Source organism: Epinephelus lanceolatus, chromosome 16 (assembly GCF_041903045.1).
Source record: "Epinephelus lanceolatus isolate andai-2023 chromosome 16, ASM4190304v1, whole genome shotgun sequence".
NCBI lineage: Eukaryota > Metazoa > Chordata > Actinopteri > Perciformes > Serranidae > Epinephelus > Epinephelus lanceolatus.
The window spans coordinates 6,677,769-6,705,658 of record NC_135749.1 but is presented as its reverse complement, the minus strand read 5'-3'; the positions used below and the strand labels follow the sequence as shown (position 1 = coordinate 6,705,658).

The following is a 27,890-nucleotide window of genomic DNA, read 5'->3' as shown; positions in this document are numbered from 1 at the left end:
GTGGTGTCGCTTTAGATGTGTTAGCATGTTAGACGTGTTTCCAGGTACATACCCGACCGCTGTTCTGCAGTGTCGGCACACTGCTTTTGTCTTGTCCACTTGTTTATTTCCATCTTCGTATTTTACCCTGAAACCAAAGTGTTCCCAAACGGAGGACTTAAGGTTTGCGGGTGGGTCTTCAGGTTCGTCAGGCTCACTTGCCATGTTGTCAAAATGCGAGAATGCGCTGCACAAAGTGAAGGTGGAGATTTACAGTTAGACTCGGTCCGTCACGCAATTATGTCCGTCGGGGAACTAGATATTTTAAATGGTTCGGCTCGCAAAAACAGAATTAAAATAAAACAAAATAAAATAAAATAATATCCTGCACCCAATAATTTGGTACAGGGTCGTGCCGAACCGAAAGTCGCGTACCGAACGGTTCGACACAAATACATGTACCGTTACGGCCCTAGTGCACACAAGCCTGAAGTCTGATTGACTGACTGCTTATAATTCTTGCTTATAATTCTTATTTTGTGCTTTAGGTCTCAGATCTCAGCAATGATTCAACCAAGGACTGTACTACAACACAATATTGTAGAAGTGGCACTTACTGTTGTGAGGATGGCTTGAAAAGGCTATTTGTACATGTAATAATGCCTCAAGGGCTAACCCTAACCCTAAACAAAAAATTGAAGTGCTACGCCTACAGCCCAGTTACCAGAGGAAAACGCTGGCATTGTACGTTCCTGCAAACCGGACACCTTACGTTTGTAGAATTCATATGTATTATATCAGTGTTTCTAAAGGTGGAGGGGATAGTGGATGGCATGATATCCAAGCATTCAAGACCAACAAAACCATTTGTTAGCAAGTCATTGCTGCATCTTTCAGCAGCTTTTGAGCCACCAAATGTTGCTGGGATAATGCTATGAAAAACAGTTTTTTTTTTTCTACCAAGACATTGCTGTATTTCCTGCCGGAATAGTGCCGCCAAAAGTGGTTGTAATTTACTGAGACATAAATGTTTCCTGCTGGAATACTGTTACAAAAAGTGGTTGTTTTTTAATGAGACATTGCAGTGTTTTTTGCCGGTGTAATGCCACAAAAAGCTATTGTGTTTTACAAAGACATGGCAGTGTTTCCTGCTGGTATACAGCCATGAAAAGCGGTTTGGCTTGAGTTTTCTGCAAGATTTGTCCCACCAAAAGTGCGTATTTTCAGTCAAAACATCTTTTCCTGACCATAACTGAGTGGTTTTGTGCCTTAACATAACCACTTTTTAACCACAGTATTGTTGAAATGTAAGTTTCAATATATATGTGCTACATGATAACGTGCAAATGTGGTTTGCAGAAATGTACCATGCCAGCATTTATTCTGGTGTTTGGGTTGACACGTAATACCTGCAACAGTTAGCCAGGGTTGTGTAATCTGCTGGAACCTGCAAATTATATTGTGATGAAAGTAAAATTACAGCTGGCCTTCTCCACATTGCCGATGGCTGAATATGACGTATAATAAAGTCAAATAAAAGCTGTAAACATGATGAATGTACAAGCAGAAATCTGGAGTCAAAGGAAGCTGCCAACTAAAAGGTCCAAAACATTTTCTGATGAAGGATTTTGAGCCAGCGTCTCTATTCACAGAGCAGAGGCGCCGATGCATTTGACCACTGAGTCATCCTAATAATCACTGTGTGCAGAAAAGTGGTCTGTGAATAGACGCATAGCTTTGAATACCCCGTCTGCTGATTAGTTTTGATGGCTTCGGTTGATGCTTCCCTGCTGTTTGAGACTCTAAACCCCAGTTATCAGAGCTTAACACTACAACTCAAAAGAAAGGATTCAAATTAGTTTTCTGCTTAAGTTATCTCATTGTAACCATCTCTGCAATCTCTCCTCTGCAGCAAATGAGTTGACATAATGAGATAAACTCTTCCTATTTAATCAAAGCAGGCTTCATGCTGTGATACATGCATTAGCCTCTAGCTTGTCTACATCAGATAAAGCCAAGACATGGATTTGTCATAGTTGAGCCTCAAGTCTGACTTGATTTGTGTCTGCGTGTGTGTGTGTTCGTGTTGTAGACCGTCAGGACCTGGAGGAGCCCTCTAAGGTGGACCAGCTCCAGGAGCCACTCCTGGAGGCTCTGAAGATCTACGTGAGGAAGCGTCGGCCCAGCAAGCCGCACATGTTCCCCAAAACCCTGATGAAGATCACAGACCTGCGCAGCATCAGCGCTAAAGGTAGGAAGAACATGAACTTACAGTGATGTTGGGTGTCAGAAGATTACAATAGTGCAGGAGCAGTCTGGGTCTGCTGTGGGCATTTTGGCTCTTGGTACTACAGTACCCATAAGCCTCAGCCACTGTTGCTATGGAGAAGCAGCCAGTCAGAGGCGCCAGTCAGAGCAGTGGAGAATTCAAAATGTTCACTGTTGCAGTTGTGAATTTAAGACTCCAAATGTCCACCCCTTGGACGTGTGACATGTTCACTGTCATCACGAAAAGTCTGTAAAAGCAGAGACTGCAAGCTGCTGCTAACATTTCAGTTTAGCTGAGGAGGACGCCACAAATGTTTACTTCTCGCACTGTCACAAGTACGAGTCTCTTGACCATGAGTAGATGCACTCCTCCTTCAAGAGAAAATAATTCCTACATGAAACTGCTCACAACAAGGTCTGTGGATTATCTTGAGTAGCCGGGACATGATTTCTGGAAAGAGACATTGCTGTTGAGGTTTTTTTTGTATATATTTTTTCGGCGCTTTGAGCACCATAAGTCAAGAGCCATCTAGTTCCATCATATTTGAGACATCTCTACTGCTGATATCTCCACATCAGAACAATGTAGACTGATAACTTGCGCTGCAGGTAAGAGGAGAAACAAACATATTTTTATTTTCAGGTGAACTGTCCCTTTAACTTCTCTAAACTGGCTCATGTGAAACCCTATTGATTTGAACTTTCCGTCGCTAACTTTTAATGCACATTCTGGACCAGTTTATAGCGCTGAGCTTTTAACCCCGTATGAGCCTGAGTATACTCTGAGATCCTCAAAGGCCCTCCTGCCCCTCAGCAGACCTCAGCCCCTTGACTTTGGGATGACGTGCCTGAAGAAGTTATTGTAGGTGTCCCTATACTTTATCCCCTTTGTATCCGTCTTTCGTTCCCATCTTTTCAACTTGCCTTTTTGTAATGTTGCAAAGGTTTATGTGGTCGCATTACGAGCTTATGTTCTTACTGATGCTTTAACTGTTTGTACTGGTTTTATTTGTCTCCTTATCCTTTGAGTTTTTCTTTTTGAAGTATCGCTTATTCTGGGTTTTACTCTTTTGTTTTATGGGGTGTCTTCTAAAGCAGCTTAACATTGCTTTTAAAGTGCACTACATAACTGACTTACTGACGCAAAGTTGATGCAGAGGTTCAATAGAGGCAGTTGAAAGTGTTTTTTGATATTTTTATACATGATGTCTGACTGGAGGAATCATGTTTCTTATGATTGGGACGTGAGCACTAAGGGATTTAAGAATGTCACGTAACTTAACGTAACATAAGTATGTTAAGTTAAAAGAAGTTTCTCACAGGACATGAACAGCAGTGTCCTGGGTGAAAGTCCAGTGTTTGCGTCACCAATTCACCGCCCCGACCTCCTGCCTATGCTGACTTTTTCACTGTTAATAGTACCTATGAGGTTGTAACATAAACCACCTTCCATAGCAGGACTTCATTAAACCAGGGACTTTGTGTGTCCACAATGACAAAAGATCGTTATTGACCTTCCATTGGCAGTGTTTCTGTGCCACGGTCACGTAATGCTGGTTAAGAGGTCGTGCTCATTTTTCTTATCTCTGTACAACCAGGTTGCTTTTTATCTGTGACGAAGATCACTCAGTTATCACCACATGAAATAAATACAGCACTTTGGATCAGAGGAGATCGTGGTGTATTGTCACATGTAAAGTTTACGTCATACAACATGATAAGGACCATGAGATGTGGTTGAAAGCCAAGAAAAAAAAATAGGAAAGTGGATCTTGGGTCAAAAGAGCACTGTGCGATATTCTCAACATAGAGGTGGCAACTAATGATGCTAACTCCATAAACAGTGCTAACAATGGCAACAGTGGTGACAGAGCTTACAGTGTTAATTAAGGGGAACCCTGAAGGCGGGTGCTGCGCTTCTGTGACGCTGCTGTCCAGATATCAGCAGTAACCACCATATGAGCGCAGTGCAAAAGGTCGGCGATGAGCTAGCCAGTGGTATGCACGTGCAGTCGGACCGGCTTACCACAAAAACCGCAGAGAAGCTCGGATTGCAACACGCACAGAGGCAGTGTGACTTCAGTCTCTGCTCAGGACGCCATTACCCCACTTTATCTTTACGTAGCAAATAGAGGTTTGCTGCTTTATTAGTGTTGCAGGCAGAACCCCACTTTTTTTTAACTATTTCCAATTCCAGCATCAAGAATAAATGTTCACTCTCCAATTTTAACCCATGTATCATGCCCTCATCATGGTCTTGCAGGAGCAGAGCGGGTCATCTCTCTGAAGATGGAGATCCCGGGTTCCATGCCGCCGCTCATCCAGGAGATGCTGGAGAACTCAGAGGGCCAAGATGGCCAGAGCAGCAGTAGCAGTAGCAGCAGCAGTAGCAGCAGCAGTAACAGCAGCAGCAGCAGCAGCAGCAGCAGCACTTCAGCCGAGGTGGGGGCCAGCCCCAGCAGTAAGGGCAGCCCCAACGAGGACGCCGCCGCCGCTGAGTCGCCGGAGTCAGTGGACACCGAAGGGGCAACGGCCACACCTCCCAGCGACGAGCCCTAGGAGGCTGTCTCTGACATTCCTTTGCACAAAAAAGGAACAGCCAGGCAAGGCGCCGCCCCCCTATAACCCCTCTACCCCAACTCCTTTGCTTGGTATTACGTTATCTTTATATCCTCGTCCTATTTTTCTCCCCTGTTCCCCTGAAATTCTCTCCTTAAAAAGAAAACGTCAACACGGAGGCCTCAAAGGATCAGTGCTTTGTGTATAATTCTGAATTGAGCTCTTGTTTGCCGTGGTGTCTCTGGGACAGGGACTGCGACAGGAAGGGCGTGGCCCTCGCAAGCCGCCAGAGATGATACTCCTCAGGTCTCCTGTGTAAATTCTTATCTGCATGACGGGAGTTTGATAAGTGGTTTTACTCCTCCTCTCTCTCTTTTTCTCTGTCCTCATCTCTTCTCATCTCTCGTATTGTTGGCATACGTACATTGTACATACCATTGTATGGTTAGATCTCTGTTTCTATGATGAATTTTGTGGTGCTTTTTCATTGTCTTAAATATTATCTTTGAGGCGATACATCAAGGTGTAAAGCGGGACTAATTGTAAGTCCTTCAAAAAGTTATCTAGAATGTTATTGCATATAGACATTATGGAAGTCTAATATTTTATATTTGTTCCTATATTTAAAACGGTTTTTGTCTTTTATAACACTTATTGGTTCATGTCTCTACATGAATGAGTGTGCATCCACACCGCCAGAATGCAAATCTCTCCATATCGACAGCCGAGTCTGTTCAACTGTTTCTCAAAGGAGAGAAGCACAACAGCAGAAGCCTTTGGTACACACTCATCAGGTTGGCCACGTCTGTTGAAGTCTCCGTCTCGACATGAATCACCGAGACCCGACAAACGAGATTAGATTCTGAATAGGCCAGTCTATGAAATCAACTCATCTGCTGGCTGTATCTCCTCAGTAAATCAGTTTACCTCACTGTCAAAACAAATTGGGAAAATTAGGTTGCTGATAGATGCCAGAGATTTTTCTGCAACAGGCTGTGATTGCATAGGACGCCTTTTGTTTCCATTTCCCTGTAACCCTATACATCAGCTGGACCGTGATTCAGCTTAAACTGCTGCACTTTATTATCATCATCTGGTCAGTTAAGAGGTTTAACAACAATTTGTTTCCCCTAAATAAACAGTTTTCCTATGGTATCATGCTTATTTTCACTGGAAGATGTCTGTCTTCACATTACTTGCTATGTGTTGCTCTAATTTCCACCAACATGATTTTGTTGTTCAGTGGGGGGTAAAGTCTCATCGTCAGGGAAACTAATTTATAAGAAAATACCTAGAATACACCCAACAGCCAGAGAAAAATGTTGGCATTATACATTTCTGCAAACCAGGAATACGTTACGTTAACCATTATTTTGCAGCGGATATGTTAAAACTTGACGTCCCAACAACGCTGTGGTTAACGTGGTAAGTTTAAGGTACAAAAACAACTTGGTTATTGTTAGGAAAAGATCATGTTTTGGCTTAAAATACCTGGTTTGGGGAGTAGAAAGTAGCCTGGAAACAAGGAAACAACTGTTTTTCATGGCGCTATCCCACTGGAAAAACAGTGACAGGTCGCCAAAAAACATCCACGTTGCACAATCCTGGCAGGAAAGGCAGCAGTGTCTCAGGAAAAACAATCACTTTTCATGGCATGGTGAAACACAGAGACAGACCACTGTGTGGTGGCTACAAAGCTGCTGGAAACACAACAACTCACGAAAAGTCGCTTTGATGTGTGTTGGTCTTGAACAGTGGTCTGCAGGTCAGCAGGCGTTTAGCCTCGGTGTCACACCATCCACCATCCCCTCCACCTCCTGATGACAAAGTCAGCTCATATACTACGTCACTTTAGAAATGTTGATATGATACATATGAAACGTAAATGAGTTTGCAGAAACACACAAAGCCAACATCTTCTTCTGGTGACTAACAACAATTAAACTGAGATGAAAATAAATCCTTAAAACGTCCGTCCCCATTCTCTCTTTGCAGACTGGCATGTTGCCCTCCTGTTAGCAAACAGAGCCAACATTCATCTCCTCTTACTGTACCTGGTATTAAATGAGTCTCTGTAACTTTTGCTGAAGAGCAGCCCAGGCAGTGCAGAAGCATAGTAGAGTCACTCAGTAATCTCACAACAGTTAGCATAAACCACCATAAGCTGATGAGTTCAGCCTCACTCAGATTTATAATCCAGTTTTATTACAACTTCTTTTTATTTTTTTTTTTTGTAGTTTTGTGTTTCCCTAACTTAGGGGGTGATCACACAGAAATGAGATGCTAGAGACGTGGACGCTTCAAAGACGCTTGAAACGCTGGAAGTGCTTATTCAATGCACGCTAGCTACTGGCGTCTGACGCTCATAAAAGTTGAAAATATTTTAACTTCTCAGCGTCTACGCGCATCTAAAAATGCGCGTCTAAAAAGAAGAGTCTACAAAAACGCGCGTCTAAAAAGACCCCAGAAAAACGCCTGTCTAAAAAGACGCTTGAACACCGATCAGACGCGCCGTATCATAGGAAAACAATGGTTTTACTGGCGTTGCGTTTCTGGCGTTTCATCTCGGTGTGATCGCTCCCTCAGTCTATCAGCTCTATGTTATTATAACATTGTACTCATCAAAGTAAATGCTGAGATTCCGAACTCTCCGAAATAAACCGAGTCGATGTAGGCGACTGGCAATTAATTTCAGTTGCGGAGATATGTCTAAAACCTTTAAATGAACAACCAAACTTGTTCATTTCTGTTGTGATTTTCAGCCTTAACTGTAACATTTAAAGATATATAGTTAAACACGGTGGTCGGACCCATCTGATGTTTCTGCTGTGCTTATTTTATGTCCCGTGTGTTACTTTGCTAGCATCTTTTATAAACCAAATCCACCAGCACAGAAGCTAAGCAATGTACTTCTGTTGGCTGGGTGGCAGTAAAACATATTTAAGCCACCATAAAAATCAATATCAGCTTAAGTGTACGCCATGTTTAGAATATTTTCTCCACTTTTCTTTACACACTACCAATCGAGGCAGATGTAGGCCAACAACTCCCATGGTCTGCAAGGTAAAATTACTCTTTGGGCTGTCTGACGCCAAGGTAGAGCGGTGGAAATATTCCAAATATAGCATCTTAAACTGATAGTGATTTTTTTTAGGTGGCTTAAAACTAACCAGTTGAGGTAGCAGTTGCTCTCTGCCGTGTCATTTTGTGTACATGATGCAGAGCTATTCAGTCCATTACTTTTGTGAGTACAGTGTTACCAATACCAATGGGAATCATGGCTGAAACTACAAAAAAAGGACACAGTAGTAAACTGTAGTTTTTCTGTAGCCTTTGTGTTGCTTTAGGTCACATATAAATGTCCTTGTGCCCTTGTGTTAACTAGTACTTCTGTGTTTTGTGTTTGAGCTTTGAGTCTGATCACAGCCTGTGGCAGCTTTTTGAAAAATCGCCTGGACGTCAACCTAATGAGTGTGTAACTACCGCTAACAGCATCTACTACCAACTGGGCTCTACAAACGCACATGGGCTCTGTTATGGCCTTATGAGCAGAGCTCCTCAACCCGCTTTTCTCTCCCTTTACAGAAGTGTCTTGTTAGAACCGGTGAAACACGGGGGCAATTCAATCCTTAAAACACACTGATGACCGGACCATGTGGGTCGGGACGATTGTACACTAATGTAGAAAGCACACGGTGGGGTGGGATCCACAAGCCCTCTCCAAACGTTCGCCTTCCTCTTCAGACTTGACAGTGTAAGCTACATTTAATGATGCAAAAGGAGATTCTTGATGACCTCTTAACCCCCTGAGAAGTGCAGTCGAGTAAAGCTTCTCTTTGGACAGTAGATCCAACTGAGCTCTTAATCTCATTGGCGGGGAAGTAGGCGGTGTGTCTTGCATCAGATGAGGTGTTCCCGCTGAAATTAGAAGATGATCCCAGAAAGCTGCTTTTCTGCACAGCTGAGGTCACACATGATACTAAACAATAAGAAATAAACGTCATTATATCCTCTTACAGGACCCAGATCCCTCACTACCCTGCTGTCCCTGCTGGCTGAACAATGGCTCCATTCACTCCGATAGCGAGCGGTTGTTCACTTACAGCACAGAGGACAAACTGTAGCACTTAAATATGTTGAACCTTTTAAACATAGATGCAGTACTGAAACTGAACAGTATGAAGGCTGACAGCAGAACCTCCGCAACCAAAGGGGGAGGCCAAAGTTCAGCTTTAGAGAAATTAAGCACAAAATGTATCTGTCACAGAGAATATTAATACTTAAACAGTTTTGGAAATGCTTCTACACTGCTTACAGAAAAAGATGGTTTTATTTATATCGCAAATGATTCAGGAAGTACTAGAGGTCTGGAGCACTACAGATGTCTGAATCATGGAAAATAAGCAAGTTTTTAACACTAGTGAAAGTTTATAAGCAGATATTTGTGCCAGTAGGTATTGAATTTGGTTCATCTGAATTTGTGTTTTGTCTTTTCAAGCTGTATATATCAAGTCTTCATTGAATTTGCATTGACTTTGTTTATACAGGTATGAAACCAAACTGAATTAGATCCAAGTTTACATTTCGATGCTACAGTGCAAACAAGCTTAGATCTACCCCAGTGGATTGAACTGACTGTATGAAATGACATGAGAGGGATAGGATATGCGCTTTTGCATTTGAAATTGAATTTTAGAAAATCTGAATTTTTTTTAAATTGTATTGAATTTGAATTTCTTCTAGCCCAGTTTGAACTTGGTATCAGGTTTGACAGGTCTTTGTCAACCTTGTATACAGCATTTGACAAAACAGTCTCAAGGTCCACTTCCTTGTTTGTTCTATAGCTTTCAGCTGTATCACATGATCTTCATCAGCAGATAGAACTTGAGAGGTTCAAACTTCACGTGATTAAGAGCAGCAGTAGGACTTCTCAAATCCATATCGGCCTGTCCGTTCTCATCCCCAGGTTGTTATATACTGATGCTTTGTCACACCCCTCAGTGTGTGATATTTATGCCAAAGGCAGCCTTTAGCGTCTTAACGAGATGCACAAGAATTTTAGCTAACTCCAATGTTAACTCATCTGCGGCAATAATTGATGCTGAGAGCAACTGATGTGGTATAAAGAGCAAGTACGTCTGCATAGGTGTAGGGGTCAAACATATCAGGACTTTTACCCAGGAGACCCATAAAACCAAAAGTCAAAGTTGTTTGAAGGTAACATTATGTAATTTAGGTATAATCGCCACTCACTGACGTCACTTACTTGACATATTCACGCTATGTTATTGTTACGTAACCTAATCAGGAGCATTACACGACATTAACCACATGTGTTAAAATGTGGTTTAGCTTTGCTTCTCATAGGGATGCCAAAGGACGCCATGTGCATTGCTATGAGACACAAAGGAACGCGACAAAGTGTTGGTATTGGATGACCTGGAAATAAAAACGGGTTGTATTGTTTAGAGCCAGGAGCCAATTAGCCTAGCCTAGCTTAGCTCAGCATAAAGACTGGAGTGAGCTAAGCTGTCTGTATCCCCCTGTTTCCAAAGTTTAAAAATACACCGAAAAATGCGTTCATGACTTGGTCTCGGAAACAGTAGTTGAGAAGTCATGTGATCAGGCTTTATTAAATTGTCAAAACTGTGAACTTAAGGTCAACGTACTTGCTTTTACCCGGTCTTTATCAAATAGGCTGTCCAAACTCATTTTCTGTTGCACAAAATTTTTATTAGACCAAGTAAAAAAGAGGCATCTGAACACTCACGTAATAATCCCAAAATACCAGTGCTAGACCAAGCATAGTTGATGTCCTAGGCAAGGTTTCTAATGATGATGATGATGATGATTCAAATATTTTCGCACCTCAATCTATTGATTACTATAGAGTCAAATATTATGTGTCTGATTTGTAGGGTTGTAGGAAATGAACTGATTTTGGATACAGTGAAGTTTAAACCTTCAATGATTGTGAGCACATCTCATCCATGTCAGTTTAGAAGTTGAGACAGTTTTCTTCTTGACCTCGAACACAGCAGATGAGCTCAGTTCCTTGAATACAAATGCAAATTCAAAACCTGGCACAAATATCTTCCCATACATCCTAAACACCTCCCAATATTTGCAGAGATGTAAACATACTGAAACTGTTGCAGTGACTAGATGAGTCATTCAGCTTCTTGTATTTGATCCGAAATAGGGAAGTAAGACAACCCTTTAGGGCAGTGAAGGGTTCTGGGTCTCAGTGGCACATAATGAAAACCCATCTGCATTCCATCCCTGCTCAGAAATACATATCATAAGGGAAACCAGAGCTGTTTCAGTTTTTTTGTTTTAACGTGTTTGAATGTGAATAATGTCATGGAGTCTGTCAGAAGAATGATATGCAGTGTTAAGGAATACTTATTTCTATCTCAATGTAACATAGGATATGCTCTCCCTTGGTTCTCTCTCTGTCTTGCTCTCCTGGTGAGAGATGAAGGGAGGCATCTTGGTGTTTTTCTTTCTTTTATTTCTTCTTTTTTTTCTTTTTATTTTGAAGCTGGAAAACCTTCACAGCCGAAGAATGTCCACATCCACCCCTGAAGTGTCAGGACAGCCCTCAGGCGCCTGACAGCAGCAGGGACTGTTATCTGTTAGGAAACAACTTCACAATGCTGAATTACTCTTGTTCGTTTCTGTTGAATGTTGTACCGACGTAACTGTAATACTCTACTATCTAGCTCACTGCAGAGATGTTATATAAATGGTGTGTGCTTTGCATTCCAATTGGCAGCTCTGTGGAAAAGACGCTCTGTTATTTGTCCTTGAGAACATCGACTCACATCCAAGTTAAAAAATAAAAAAAGAAGAAGAGCAGGAGGAACTGGAACTTGGTGGGCTGATCTGGGCATCCAGGTCGGACTCCACGATACATGCATATATATAATTTGGGATAATGAGAAAGAGGAGCCCGCCAATGGGAGGAATGGACGACCAAGTCACCTCAGCACCCGATATCGTCGATATGTTGTTCCTGTTCCATGTCAAACAACAGAGCTGCGTGCCCCCTCCTCAGCCAGGGAGCCAATCAGCTGTCGTCAATCAATCAAACCCAATCAATTGACAGCTATTTGGTTAACAGGTCAACTAATGAACTAGGGTTTGACCGATATGGGGTTTTGACAACTGACATGTTTGGATTTAATGAGCTGTAGGCGATGTTTTGTGCCAATAATCAGTTAAAGGAAAAACTGATCTTCAGATATTCTTAAACAGTTTGATATCAGCCTGGTTTTTTAAGTGTAGTCTAAGTCCCTCAAACTTCCTTGTCTATTAGATTTCCTAGAACGCCTTTCAACAACCTCCACGCAACCACCCTCTAGTATGCCTCCAGGAACAGTGCTGGACTTTAAAGCCAATTGGACACAAGGTCGAACTGTGAAATTACAACTTCTGGGTCCATCACGTGATGCCATCGGACACAAAATACTTCAACCCATAGACTAACATTGTCAAAGAGATGTGTAAATCAGTGGATACATATTTTTCGAGCCTCACAACCTCCACAAATGACTTGTTTTACTATCAGGGCTTGATCCATTCTGTCTGATAACATGTCAAAAGTTTAGAGGAGCCACATGATTGAATAGTTTCATCCCCATTCTAGTTAGCAGAATGCTAAACTGGAAGTTAGTTGCTTGGCCGGTGAAGTCTTTTGTGCACTTGCTCTATGAGCCCAACAATTTGGAAGATGTGGGTAATTTTCTACCCAGGAAGTTGAACTTTGTTCCTGTATGCACCATTAATGGATGTATCTAGAATTGGATACAGCTTTAGAAACGACCTCCTGTTCATTCTGGTGAAAGTTGCTCAGCAGTGCATGAAGGCAGAAAAAGCTTGATTTCTGCAGTATGCGATTACCCAGCAGGGTAAGGCGGGTGAGCGAGGCCAATTTCTGCCAGCTGAGCGGCTAACTACCTGTTTAGCCCTCCACTAACTTTAATGGGGATTGAATGGTTTAATATTGCAGCTCTTTATACTTTTTAAAAGTCCCGATAGTGGAACAAGTCATGGTGTGAGGGTCATTTATACGTCTCTTTAACAATATAAGTCTGCGGGACTTTTTTTGGCCTCATGGCATCATGTGACGGACCTGGAAGTTATAATTTCACATTTGGCCACTCTTTCAAATTGGCCTCAAAGCTTTGTGCTGTTCCTGGGAGCTTAATGATACTGAGCAACGAGTTCTTTTTATACATCTAAGCCCTCCACTGGTAATACCTTAGCAGCACTGATCAGTATTTTATATGGACAATAAGGAATCTACTAAGAATTTTACCTAAACATGCAGTCCTACAAAGAGTTTTATCATCTTTTAGTGCTTTGTTTTGGTTTTAGAGCCCATAACGTAACCTTTTTAGTTAAAAAGCCCTCTCATGAACCAGCTCTTTGCAATGTAAAACCTCTGATAAATCCACTGTACACAACCTGCTCAGCACCAAGCGTCAAAGTTAGCAATAAGCTAACTAGCAAAAGAGCTGCAGGAGTCATTTGTCAGGTGGCTAGAAATACGACTCCGCCATGAAAGCTGATGTTCCGTGTGTGCTGATGCGGTTCCCATTTGACCAGTTATCTTTGAACAATTCGTAAAAAGCTATTGGATACCCCAAAATACAAATACTCATTGTATACTACAGGAACTGTTGGGTGGAAAGTTACACACCGAAAAAGAAAAACTGAAAGACTGTAATATTGCATTGACGCCATGTTGGCAGAGCAGGACGAATTATATAACTCCCTATTATTGCGATTTAGGAGTGTTCATACGTTATTATCATTTCAGTCTAGGCCTAGCCATTACCAACGTGTTGACATTTATGTATTTTCAGAGGTCAGAAATTCTAAATATTTTACTTAAATGGCAAGTAAGAGGCTGACATCAAGTTCTTTCTACTCTACAGTCTGAACAGTATGACGTGAACGCAGTATTAGCTCACATGCTAACTAGCTCCTCAGCCAGAAAACACAAAATGATAGTATTACAGGTATTGAAACTCAATATCATCCCGACATATCGGTCTAACCCTAGATTAAACACCTAACCTAGGAGCCAGAAAACATGACTGTGAACCTCAATATCAATCATTAACAGTAGCTCTGTTGTTGTCCGTCCTAAAGGTGTTCTTGGTGACATCACAAACTGTCCACAGTCGCCTTTTTACCATCGGTATCAGAGAACCTCACCACCAATCATATGCAGTGTTGTATAGTCGTGTTAATACGAGACATGATGGTCATGTCTTATTGGGCATGAGGGTGGAAGGGGGCAGGGGTCGTTGTGGATTTATCCCATCAGCCCCTGCTGCCAGCCCGGAGGGTGAAGTCGACCTTAGGAGCTGCTCTGAGGTTTGAGCTTCAATCTGTTTCAGCTCTCCATTTTAAATATTGTCTTTGTTTGTACATTAACATATGCTTTTTATGTTCATATACTGTTCAACTTTACCATGAACTGTCCTGGCAAAGTAATAAAATATATTTATTTTAAAATACTTGTGTGGGAATCTTTTTAGAAACAGCTGAATGAACCACGTAAAGGCATTTTGGAAAAAAGATAAGCTCAGGTGTTCGTAATGTTTTGATGACTGACTGCCATTTTAGGTAGGCAGAATATGACTGAGAGCTGCACAGGTAAGTGCACACACTTTGACTACTTCATGACATTTTATGTTTGACGACATACTATACTATGACTTTACTAAGGCAAACTATATTCTGACTTTTTTATATACCAAACTATAAGTTGCCTTTTTTATGACATAGTCCTACTATACAATGACTTCTTTAATTACATTTTATACTATGATGTTTCATTAGGACATGTTTTACTAATAAATAAGACCCTAACCCTATATAAGACTTCTTTGTATCCCATACTTAACCCAGTGACCTATTTGAATAACTTTAAATAACTATAACTATAAATACTACAGTATGAACTTTTATTACATACTACATGATGACGTCTTTACTTACATATTATACTACTTTTATGACGGACTTAACTGTGACTATTTTTACTACATATTATGTTATGATTTTATTGTGACATACGTGACTCTTCTTTATCACATACTGTACCGTCATGTTTTTTCATTCCTTTTGACGACATACTATATTATGACTTTTTTTTATCACATACTATACTATGACTTTTTTCATGATTTTGGACTACATACTACAGTATGACTTTTTTTTTATGAGTTTGCACGACATAGTATACTATGACTTTTTTTCATGTTTTTGGACGACATATATATTATGACTCAGGCCTGGAATTTCGTCATTTTAGGGGCAAGGTCACTTGGCTTTTCGCGTTGTCAATTTTTTGAGGGCACAAAGGCCAAAAGCCATACAATAAAACAATGATTTTAAGTCCACATCCATAATGAATTTGATTTAAGGACTAAGGATGTATGTATCTGAAATGACTAAAAATAAAATGAGCGAAAGTAATAATGGCCATGGCCCTCGTGAAATTCCTGCCCTGCTATGACTTTTTTTATGAGTTTGCACGACATACTATACTATGACTTTTTTTCAGGATTTTTGACAACATACTATACTATGACTTTTTTTCATGATTTTGGACAACATGCTATACTATGACTTTTTTTCATGATTTTGGACGACATACTATACTATGACTTTTTTCATGATTTTTCACGACACACTATACTATGACTTTTTTTCAGGATTTTTGACAACATACTATACTATGACTTTTTTTCATGATTTTGGACAACATGCTATACTATGACTTTTTTTCATGATTTTGGACGACATACTATACTATGACTTTTTTCATGATTTTTCACGACACACTATACTATGACTTTTTTTCAGGATTTTTGACAACATACTATACTATGACTTTTTTCATGATTTTTAACGACATAATTTACTATGACATTTTTTCATGATTTTGGATGACATACCATACTACAACATTTTTTCATAATTTTTAACGACATACTATACTATGATGTTTTTTCATGATTGTTAACGACATGCTATACTATGACATTTTTTCATGATTTTGTATGACATGCTATACTATAACTTTTTATGATTTTGGACGACATGCTATACTACGACTTTTTTTCATCCTTTTTGAGGACACTATACTATCATGTTTTTTCGTGGTTTTTGATGACATACTATACTATGACATTTTTTCATGATTTTGGACAACATACTATACTATGACTTTTTTTATCACATACTACACTATGACGTTTTTTTTTATGATTTTGGACAACATACTATACTATGACATTTTCATGATTTTTGACGACATGCTATACTATGAATTTTTATTCATGATTTTTGATGACACACTATTCTATGACATTTTTTTCACGATTTTGGACGACATACTATACTATGACATTTTTTTCACGATTTTGGACGACATACTATACTATGACTTTTTTTTCATGATTTTAGACAACAGACTATACTATGACTTTTTTTTTATCACATACTACACTATGACTTTTTTTTATGATTTTGGATGACATACTATACTATGACATTTTCATGATTTTTGATGACAAACTATACTATGACTTTTTTTATCACATACTACACTATGACGTTTTTTCATGATTTTTGACGACATGCTATACTATGAATTTTTATTCATGATTTTTGATGACACACTATTCTGACATTTTTTTCACGATTTTGGACGACATACTATACTATGGCTTTTTTTCGGGATTTTTGACAACATACTATACTATCACATTTTTTCATGATTTTTTTAACGACATACTATGACGTTTTTTCACAATTTTGGAAGACATGCTATTCTACGACGTTTTTTCATGATTTTGGACAACATACTATACTATGACATTTTTTCATGATTTTGGACGACATACTATAGCCTACTATGACTTTTTTTTATGAGTTTGCACGACATAGTATACTATGGCTTTTTTTCTTGTTTTTTACGACATATATATACTATGATTTATTTCATCCTTTTTGATGACACACTAAACTATGACATTTTTTTCATGGTTTTTGACTTCAAACTATACAATGAATTTTTTCATGATTTTGGACGACATGCTATACTACAACTTTTTTTCATGTTTTTGACGATGGTTATGTCCCCGGTCTAGGGGAACCTAGACATACAGTAACATGATGTGTGACTCCCCACTCTTCCCACTCCCAAGAAAGGCCAGTTACACACAGTTTTCAAACGACAAAGAAGCAGTTTATTTAGTCTTCGGATGTGAGCCGTGCCCAAAACAACAAACAAAAATATACTCATGAACCCTAAACTTACGGAGCAATAAAGAAAAGTGGAATCAATCAATTTTATTTATAAAGCCCAATATCACAAATCACAATTTGCCTCACAGGGCTTTACAGCATACGACATCCCTCTGTCCTTTGGACCCTCGCAGCGGATAAGGAAAAACTCCCCCCAGAAATACCTTTAACAGGGGAAAAAACAGTGGAAACCTCAGGAAGAGCAACTGAGGAGGGATCCCTCTTCCAGGATGGACAGACGAGCAGTAGATGACGTACAGAACAGATCAGCATAATAAATTAACAGTAATCCGTATGAGACAATGAGACAGAAAGAGAGACAGAGAGAGAGAGATGCAGGACAGACAGTAATGACTTACAACAACATTAATTAAAGTAATAATATTATAATTCTAATTACGACTACTGTGGTACAATATGTTGAAAGTATATATTGATAGCTGATAGTATATATATGTGACAATAATCATATGTGTATAATAACAGTAGAAATATGACTAATGATAACAGCAGCAGCAGGAGGCATCTGGCAGGACCACGGCAGCAGCACAACCACACATGTCACTGTCCAGGCACCGCTGCGATACGAGTTAACCTGAGAGACAGTGGAGCACAAAGGCTCCGGAGAAGAAGCTGAGTTAGTAACACGCAGTACGGCCGAGTTAACAAGATGCAGTAACAGGACATGAGTGTTAGCAAAGGAGAGAGAGCGAGCGAGAGCTTGAGCGAGAGCAAGAGAGAAGGTGCCCGGTGTATTATAGGGGGTCCTCCGGCAGACTAGGCCTAAGTCAGCCTAACTAGGGGCTGGTACAGGGCAAGCCTGAGCCAGCCCTAACTATAAGCTTTATCAAAGAGGAAAGTCTTAAGTCTAGTCTTAAATGTGGAGACGGTGTCTGCCTCCCGGACCGTAACAGGAAGATGATTCCACAGGAGAGGAGCCTGATAGCTGAAGGCTCTAGCTCCTGATCTACTTTTGGAGACTTTAGGGACCACGAGTAACCCTGCGTTCTCAGAGCGCAGTGTTCTGGTGGGATAATATGGCACTATGAGCTCTCTGATGGAGCCTGACCATTTAAAGCTTTGTACATTATAAGGATTTTAAATTCAATTCTGGATTTTACAGGGAGCCAGTGCAGAGAAGCTAAAACAGGAGAAATATGATCTCGTTTCTTAGTTCCTGTTAGTACACGTGCTGCTGCATTCTGAATTAGCTGGAGAGTTTTTAAAGACTTAGCGCTACCTGATAATAGGGACTTGCTGTAGTCCAGCCTAGAGGTAACAAAAGCGTGGACCAATTTTTCTGCATCTTTTCGGATCAGAATAGGCCTAATTTTCACAATATTACGCAGATGAAAAAACGCAGTTCGTGAGGTTTGTTTTAAATGAGAATTAAAAGACAAATCTTGATCAAATATTACTCCGAGGTTTCTTATGGTAAAAAACAAAACTATATTTTTTTCATCCTTTTTGACGACATGCTATACTATGAAATTTTTTATGTTTTTTGACAACATACTATACTATGACTTTTTTTCATGATTTTGGACGACATGCTATACTATGACGTTTTTTCATGATTTTGGACGACATGCTATACTATGAAATTTTTTATGTTTTTTGACAACATAGTATACTATGACTTTTTTTCATGATTTTGGACGACATGCTATACTATGACGTTTTTTCATGATTTTGGATGATATACTATACTATGAAATTTTTTATGTTTTTTGACAACATAGTATACTATGACTTTTTTTCATGATTTTGGACGACATGCTATACTATGACATTTTTTCATGATTTTGGACGACATGCTATACAATGACTTTTTTCTACGATTTTGGACGACATGCTATACTATGACATTTTTCTACGATTTTGGACGACATACTATACTATGACATTTTTTCATGATTTTGGACGACATGCTATACTATGACGTTTTTTCATGATTTTGGACAACATGCTATACTATGACTTTTTTTCATGATTTTGGACGACATACTATACTATGACGTTTTTTCATGATTTTGGACAACATGCTATACTATGACGTTTTTTCATGATTTTGGACAACATACTATACTATGACGTTTTTTCATGATTTTGGACGACATACTATACTATGACATTTTTTCATGATTTTGGACGACATACTATACTATGATGTTTTTTCATGATTTTGGACAACATGCTATACTATGACTTTTTTTCATGATTTTGGACGACATACTATACTATGACGTTTTTTCATGATTTTGGACAACATGCTATACTATGACGTTTTTTCATGATTTTGGACAACATACTATACTATGACGTTTTTTCATGATTTTGGACAACATACTATACTATGACTTTTTTTCATGATTTTGGACAACATGCTATACTATGACGTTTTTTCATGATTTTGGACGACATACTATACTATGACGTTTTTTCATGATTTTGGACGACATACTATACTATGACTTTTTTTCATGATTTTGGACAACATACTATACTATGACCTTTTTTCATGATTTTGGACAACATACTATACTATGACGTTTTTTCATGATTTTGGACGACATACTATACTATGACTTTTTTTCATGATTTTGGACAACATGCTATATTATGACGTTTTTTCATGATTTTGGACAACATGCTATACTATGACATTTTTCTACAATTTTGGACGACATACTATACTATGACGTTTTTCTACAATTTTGGACGACATACCATACTATGACGTTTTTCTACAATTTTGGACGACATACTATACTATGACATTTTTTCATGATTTTGGACGACATGCTATACTATGACGGTTTTTCATGATTTTGGACAACATACTATACTACGACATTTTTCTATGATTTTGGACAACGTGCTATACTATGACTTTTTTTCATGGTTTTGGACCACATACTATACTATGACTTTTTTTCATGATTTTGGACGACATACTATACTATGACGTTTTTTCATGATTTTGGACGACATGCTATGACGGTTTTTCATGATTTTGGACGACACACTATACTATGACTTTTTTTCATGATTTTGGATGACATACTATACTATGACTTTTTTTCATGGTTTTGGACAACATACTATACTATGACCTTTTTTCATGATTTTGGACAACATACTATACTATGACGTTTTTTCATGATTTTGGACGACATACTATACTATGACTTTTTTTCATGATTTTGGACAACATACTATACTATGACCTTTTTTCATGATTTTGGACAACATACTATACTATGACGTTTTTTCATGATTTTGGACAACATACTATACTATGACTTTTTTTCATGATTTTGGACAACATACTATACTATGACGGTTTTTCATGATTTTGGACGACACACTATACTATGACGTTTTTTCATGATTTTGGACGACATGCTATGACGTTTTTTCATGATTTTGGACGACAAACTATACTATGACTTTTTTTCATGATTTTGGACAACATACTATACTATGACTTTTTTTTTCATGATTTTGGACAACATACTATACTATGACGGTTTTTCATGATTTTGGACGACATACTATACTATGACGTTTTTTCATGATTTTGGACGACATGCTATGACGGTTTTTCATGATTTTGGACGACATGCTATACTACGACATTTTTCTATGATTTTGGACGACACACTATACTATGACATTTTTTCATGAGTTTTGACAACATGCTATACTATGACTTTTTCATCATGGTTTTTCACAACATACTATACCATGATTTCTTAAGACCTACTATACTTTGATGTTTTTTATCATTTTTGTCAACATACTATGCTATGACTTTTTTTCATGAATTTGACAACAAAGTGTGACTTTTTTATTACATGGTATACTATGACTTATATTACTTGCTTTTCTATGACTTTTTAATCACATACTATACTATGACATTTATTCATGGTTTCTGACGACATACTATACTATGACATTTTTACATGTTTTTTGACGACAAGCTATACTCTAACATTTTTTCATGATTTTTAACAATATACTAAACTGATGTTCTTTCATGGTTTTTGGCAACAAACAATGCTACGTCGCTGTGTTTCCACAGTGGCCTGTATTGCTGTGCCATTACCACCAAATGTGCTCTAGAGGGTGCAATGGGACAGACAATGAAAACACCAATATGGAGACACCTCACAGGAGAACCCTCACAGGAGAACCTGAAGCCAATGTTTGGTACACAATAATGTAATGAAGAACGTGAAAACCAGGCCACAGAAAGTGTCCTGCCCCACATGTTGTGACTGTGTCAGAGAGGAAGCTGCAAATCTGCAATTTTAGACTTAAATACCAAACTGTGTTTCTCTGCAAACAGCCTCATCAACACAGACTTTTACGGGGGAAATAGACAAGTTTTCGGTTTTAACTTATTATTATGAAGTAAGTTTGATTGCACACTATAATGGCTGTAGGATAATGAACCATCTACATTTAGATTTGTTCCCTAAAAGTTGTTTTTACTCTGCAATTCTATCCGCCACCAGGTATAACCTCCTGGGAAAATGAAGGCTCAATTCACGGCACAGAGGATGTGCGTCAACCAGCTGTGTTGATCTCTTGATCTGCTCTGTAAACACAACATCTAGTGCACGTCTCTCCGTCCTGGAAGAGGGATCCCTCCTCGGTTCCTCTTCCATTTTTTCCCTGTTAAAAGGTTTTTTGGGGAGTTTTTCCTTGTGTGCAGTGAGGGTCAAGGGACAGAGGGGTGTTTTATGCTATAAAGCCCTCTGAGGCAAATTGTGATTTGTGATAATGAGCTTTATAAATAAAACTGAATCGAACAGATCTTGTTGTGAGCACTTCCACGTAGGAACTATTTTTTCTCTGCCGAACTACATCCACTAACCCAATCACTACGCAGATGGAAACGTGCATCTACCGCTAGCTCATCTAGCACCACTGAGCTAGCTAACAGCTCAGCTGAGCAAGACACCATTGAAGTTTACATCCCAAACACTAGCCTCAGATATCTGCAACTCACACCAAAACAAATCTAGATTGATAAACAGTACTACAGGTAAGAAGAAATATATGTGGAAAGCCTAAGCTACAGGTGCCATTAAAACACCTTCAGTATCACGTTGACTGATTCTATGCGTTGTTTCATTCATCCCGGCACCTGAAGCTTGACGAGGCCTGAAGACATCTGTCACGGATATTTCTGGAAGAGTCATGACAAACAATCATGGCAGCCAGTAGTAAACACACACTGCCAAAGATATTCCACATCTCTAAAGAGATTCTTGAGACGTTATAATTGCGTCAACAAAGCATCTAACAAATCTGTTGTTAAAGTTATGCTAATTTAAGAGGTTTTTGTGTGTCAAGAGAGCATATAACACTAATTCAAGTATTGCACTTATTAAATTCTACTCTCATTAGCATACACTTAAACTTCAATTTGTGGCCAGTATGCAGTGTGTCTCACCTTGTACGTCATCTGGCTCCTGTCTCTACTCTGAAGGCATGGCGCCCTCACCTGGTCAGAACAGCACAGTACAGTGCTGTTCTGACCAGGTGAGGGCGCCATGCCTTCACCTGGTCAGAACAGCACTGTACTGTGCTGTGTTGTTCTGACCAGGTGAGGACAGCACAGTACAGTGAGTCCCTGCATCAGATCAGTCTGTGTGGTCTAAATGTAACTATAAAGAGAAAAATGCCAGCACTCACAAATGTCCTTTTGGTAAATTTAATAAACCAACTTGGGTGGCAGTACCAGAAACACAGATGTTTCAACAGAAAGTCCCATACTGAAGAAGACTTTCTGTTGAAACGTCTGTGTTTCTGGTACTGCCACCCAAGTTGGTTTATTAAATTTACCAAAAGGATATTTGTGAGTGCTGGCATTTTTCCCTTTGTCACTGTTTTTGCCCGTGCACCTTTCGAGGGGATTTGTTTTGAGAGTGCTTGCTTTTTTCCTACGTGGTTTCTAAATGTAACTATAAACATAAGCTGAAACCATTTCCCTCAGTGGAGACAAAGCTTTAATTTACTTTAATTTCACAGATAAACAATTGTGAAGACAATAAAGCCTCCACAAAAACAGCATTTTAAGTCTTGGGTTTATCTTTCAGGGATTTATCCTGGCTTCATATGAGCAGAGGAAATCTCCGCTCGTCACCAAGCTATACAACTTATACAATGTAAAATGCCATAGGCTTGTGCTAATAACATTAGCATGTTGTATTTGTTTGGAAAATGTGTTTATTATAACAGTTTTTTCAGTGAAAAGTGAGTCGTAATGGAGCAAAATATGTAGTTAGTTTGTTAAATGTTGCTGTTGTTCCTGGTTTTATATGAGAAGAGGAAAAGATCGCTAGCTGCTAGGCTAATTTATACAATGTAAAATGCCATAGGCTTGTGCTAATAACGTTAGCATGTTGTATTTGTGGGGAAAATGTGTCCAGATAAAGACAAGTGTTTGTCTGTGAATGCTGCGAGTTATAGTGAAGCCAATTTGTGTACTTGAGTTTGAAACTGTCTGTTAAGCCATGTTTAATGTGTGTTTAATGTGTGTTTTGAATTAACTAATCTTTACAGGACTTCACAGAAACCTCTGCTGCCGACTAGTGTCTTGGAGGTGTAACTGCAGAGTGACAGACACCACCGGACAAGTATAAATGCTCACAACGGTGTAGGGTGACGTGCATAGGGTCTGCGCACAAGTATAAATCCCACTTAACACCCATACTACCATACTATGTACAGTATGCCAGAAAAAGATTTAGTATGTCAAATGCAGTATGCCAAAAAATACCAGGATATTCTACTACATCTGGTCCAATTTTTTGCAGTATGTAGCAGTAAGTGTGGCAAGAGCCAGGATCTACAGGTTGTGACAATGCCACCTGGGGGAAATTCACACCCAGGAAATTCTACGCTAAGGTTTTAAAGGGACAGTGCACCCAAAAATGAAAATTCAGCCATTATCTACTCACCCTCATGCCGAGGAAGGCTCAGGTGAAGTTGTAGAGTCTCACAACACTTGCAGAGATCCAAGGGGAGAGGGCGTAGCAACACAACTCCACCTAATGGAGGCTGACGGCGCCCCAGATTCAAACGTCCAAAAACACATAATTGAAGTCACAAAATATCTCCATACTGCTCGTCCGTAGTGATCTGAAGCCCCAACATAAAAAGTTGTTTGGAAAAACGTCATTTGAACTCTGTTTTTAGCCTCATTGTAGCCTGTAGCTCTGACTGCCTCTCTGTGCACCACGCTCACGTGTGTACATCGACATATGGGTGAGTAGATAATGGCTGACTTTTCATTTTTGGGTGCACTATCCCTTTAAGGAGTCAGGTCACACAGGTTCAAAAATACCACAGGGCAAGAGGCTGTTTTCAATTTAAAAAAGGAGCAAAGCTTTATTGAACAAAAATAATTATCAAAGTGAAGAAAAGCCAATGTCACAGCATGATTAGTTAAAATTAGCACCAGGCAGGGAAAGGGTATGAGGACAGGGCTTACCAGGTGGCAGGGGCAAACCAAGGAGGGTCCTAAATTAAACACCCGTGACAATGCATTCACACAGAGCCAAAGAAAATCGTGAAGAAGACCACCACCGGGAACTGTACTGCCACTGCAGACCCACAGCACCTGACCAAAGACAAAAAACAAAGACACATTAAACAAATGTTACAATTAACACAAATTAAATTGTTTAAAACAGCGGAATACCCTTTAAGTATGCGCCTGGACAGCTATGAGTCGCTTCATATCAGGACATTCTGGAGAGCCACAGCAAATCCAAAGTACATTTTATTTAAAGAGCGAAAACGCTGGAAGTCAAACAAAACGGAGCCAAAACAGCAGCGTGGATTCCTGGAGAGGTGGCTCAACACTGGCCAAACGATGTACCCGGGTCTCTACAAGGAAAAGCACAAAACTACAATTTAGTGGATTAATACATATCTAAACTAACATCTTGGGGAAAAATGAACTCATACATACCACTCTGCAGAGCCACAGTGACGCCAAGGAGAGCCGGATGACAGGCTGAGCGCCGCGGGTCCATCACCCAGCTGCACCAAAAACGCACGGAGAAATAATCAGCTGGGAACTGAGTGACAGAGCCGTTTGGTGGCAGACAATCGTGGACTTACCGAGAGGGACAGGCAGGGAAAGCCTCTGGCTGAGCGATGCGTCCCCACACGGCCTCCAGCAGCCGGCCGCGCTACAGAAAGCGCAGATCGCGTCACCAAAACGGCCGTTTTACGCACACATGAACAAAGGAAAGCAGAGCGCATTACCTGTACGGAGGATTGTGTGCCGCGACGGCCACGCAACACAGGCCACATCCACCAGTTAGGAAGCGCGGGAAAACGGAAACAGGTGTAGCCTCACCTCTTTAAATAAAAGCGCACGGTGCCGCCCCACAATCTGAATGCGCAGCAAGTTGGCACAGCGCCATATGGTGGCAGGGCGGGAGACGACATGTCACACAAGCCAGCATGGCTCTGGTTGTTCTGACCCACAATCATCAGCAGCGGACGATACATCACATCGACTGGAGTGATGGATGACAGCACATTGAGGTGACTGATGACCAGCTGATTAGTAAGAACAGGAATATTAATTGTTGAACGGAATAAAATAATTATAAACATAACCAACAATAAAAGGGCATAGGCATTAAATAACAACGACAGAGACATGTAAAGCATCAACACGTTCTCACTCCGACCTAGCCACATATCAACATTTGGTCATGGACTTCCCACATCCAGATACAATGTGCAAGGTACCCTGGGGGCGTTGGTTGTGCGTGTTCTGGGGCGCCATGTCAACGTCAGCCTGTTACATGCATCGTCTTCTTTCAAAATACACTTCTGTTTTCACAGGAGATTTACTGTTCACATACAGTCTCTTTCAAAATAAAAGCATAACATCAGTAATTGACATTTTTTCCTTCAACAAACACATGGTTAGGTTTAGGAAATAAGAACAGAATCTCGCGGGATGGGTCCGTTTTGTTGGACCCATCCACCACCCCTCCAACCTGCCCCAATCACACTTTCGCTGCCTTAACTTTTGTCCTTGTCCTGCCATGATTCCCCCTGATGACGCCAGGTGCCATTTAACTATAACGGCAACCGACTGCGCATCATGTCAACGTAAAAGGACACCTTTTTTCGTTAGTTGCTGACGCTGCAAGTCACTGCCCAAGCACCAGATTTCTACGACTTCTTTATATATGGGCCCCCAAACACTAACAGTGCAATAAATGTGAATATATAAATAAATAATAATAGATAATAATTAATTAATTTAATTAATGTAAAATGAAACTTAATTGTTTTTAACCTCCAATAACTTGGTAAAAAATATCAATTGTTAAATGTTAGCATTAGCCTGCCAGGTAAAATACTTCAGTAGCTCAAACATTACCTGTGATAGCTGCTGTAGTTTTATGATTAAATTCCTTTCCAATCCTACAAGCAGCTCTCTCAGAAAGTTTTCTTGCTCATCCAGACCTCAACTTGACCTCCACATTTCCTGTTAACTGGCATTTCTTCTGACTATGGAAACAGCTCCCTGAAAACACTTTGCTATCTTCTTATAGTCTTCTCCTGCTTTGTGGGCATCCATTATTTTAGTTGTCAGAGTGCTAGGCAGCTGTTTAGAGGAGCCCATGGCTGCTGATTGCTGAGACAAGTTTTCAGGAGTGAGAATATTTATGAAGCTTTGAAATCTGCATCACCTGGCCTTTCCTAACGATGACGTGAACAAGCCAGAGCCCTAACAAGCTCATTAAGGTCTGAGACCCTGGGAAAAGTTGTTTGAGAGCGCAAACTACTGAATTACTGCCTCACAGTTATATGCCTTCGCAAACCAGTCGTTACAGTTTACATCGATGTCTTTCCAGACTCATATGCAGACATGACAGCTGACAATGCAGCAGATATGGATGTTGCTGCAAAGAAGCTACATATTCTAAAACATGGATGCTTCACACACATCTGCAGAGGTTCTGTACAATCAGCACAGTTTCAAGATCAATGGCGTTCTACCCTCTGGTGAAGTTTTATGCACCAATTTACGGTAGCAATATCTTTGCTTATGTGAAGAATAACACAAAATTCAGATGATAGGTGTCGACTCAAAATATAAAAACAGGCTATAATGCAGTGTGATGCAGGGAGGCTCTCAGGTGTTCTGTATTGCTTTCAAATATTTATTCTTCTCTCAATCAACTTTTCTTGTGTAACGTTATCTCTGCTGAGTCAACACATGTGGGCATACTTTACTTTTCTGTTCTACTTTGTGTCTTTTGTTTGGGGCAAGTAAACTCTTTCATTGGCATGCAATGTTGACACCGATTCATAACAGTGATTAATTTATTTCAATTAATTTATGAACCCCTGGACTTAAACAGTTAGATGTGTTTAAGATTTCTGCTGTGTTCAAACCTTTCTGCACATTCAGAACATATCCCACGTATCTGTGCTCTCTGAGAAGGCGAGAATAAAGTTGATAGTAACTTGTCATTTAATAAAAGACTAGTCCATACCCATTGGTAGCTTTGTCACCTTCTACCTATGCCAGTCCTCAATGCCTATGTGCAGTTTCACATAGATTGACCACGTCAGTGAGTAGAAAAACGTGGGACAGACAAAATGACTGACTGACAGAATGACACACTGACAGTTTCCGTGATTATGTACAGCATACCATACCATGACTTAGTCATACCAAACATTAGGAA

The 27,890-nt window shown here is 39.8% G+C and overlaps 1 protein-coding gene and 1 long non-coding RNA gene across 3 annotated transcripts in view; one reads left to right on the top strand and one right to left on the bottom strand.

Annotated features, from left to right (window-relative positions):
• The window catches only part of LOC117263000 (retinoic acid receptor beta-like), a 269,912-nt gene extending 255,575 nt beyond the window's left edge, over positions 1–14,337 (top strand). For both annotated transcript variants that reach the window (XM_033636123.2, XM_033636124.2), the window contains 2 exons: positions 2,072–2,230; positions 4,511–14,337. In XM_033636123.2, the coding sequence (XP_033492014.1) occupies positions 2,072–2,230; positions 4,511–4,806 (455 nt within the window). In that variant the 3' untranslated portion in view covers positions 4,807–14,337. The remainder of the gene's footprint in view (positions 1–2,071; positions 2,231–4,510) is intronic.
• A 10,185-nt stretch (positions 14,338–24,522) lies between these two features.
• LOC144467309 (uncharacterized) lies at positions 24,523–25,528 on the bottom strand. The gene is made up of 5 exons (XR_013493577.1): positions 25,435–25,528; positions 25,288–25,358; positions 25,136–25,206; positions 24,863–25,050; positions 24,523–24,781 (listed from the first exon to the last, which is right to left on the bottom strand). It is a non-coding gene; the product is annotated as an uncharacterized LOC144467309 (long non-coding RNA).
• Between the last annotated feature and the right edge of the window lie 2,362 nt (positions 25,529–27,890).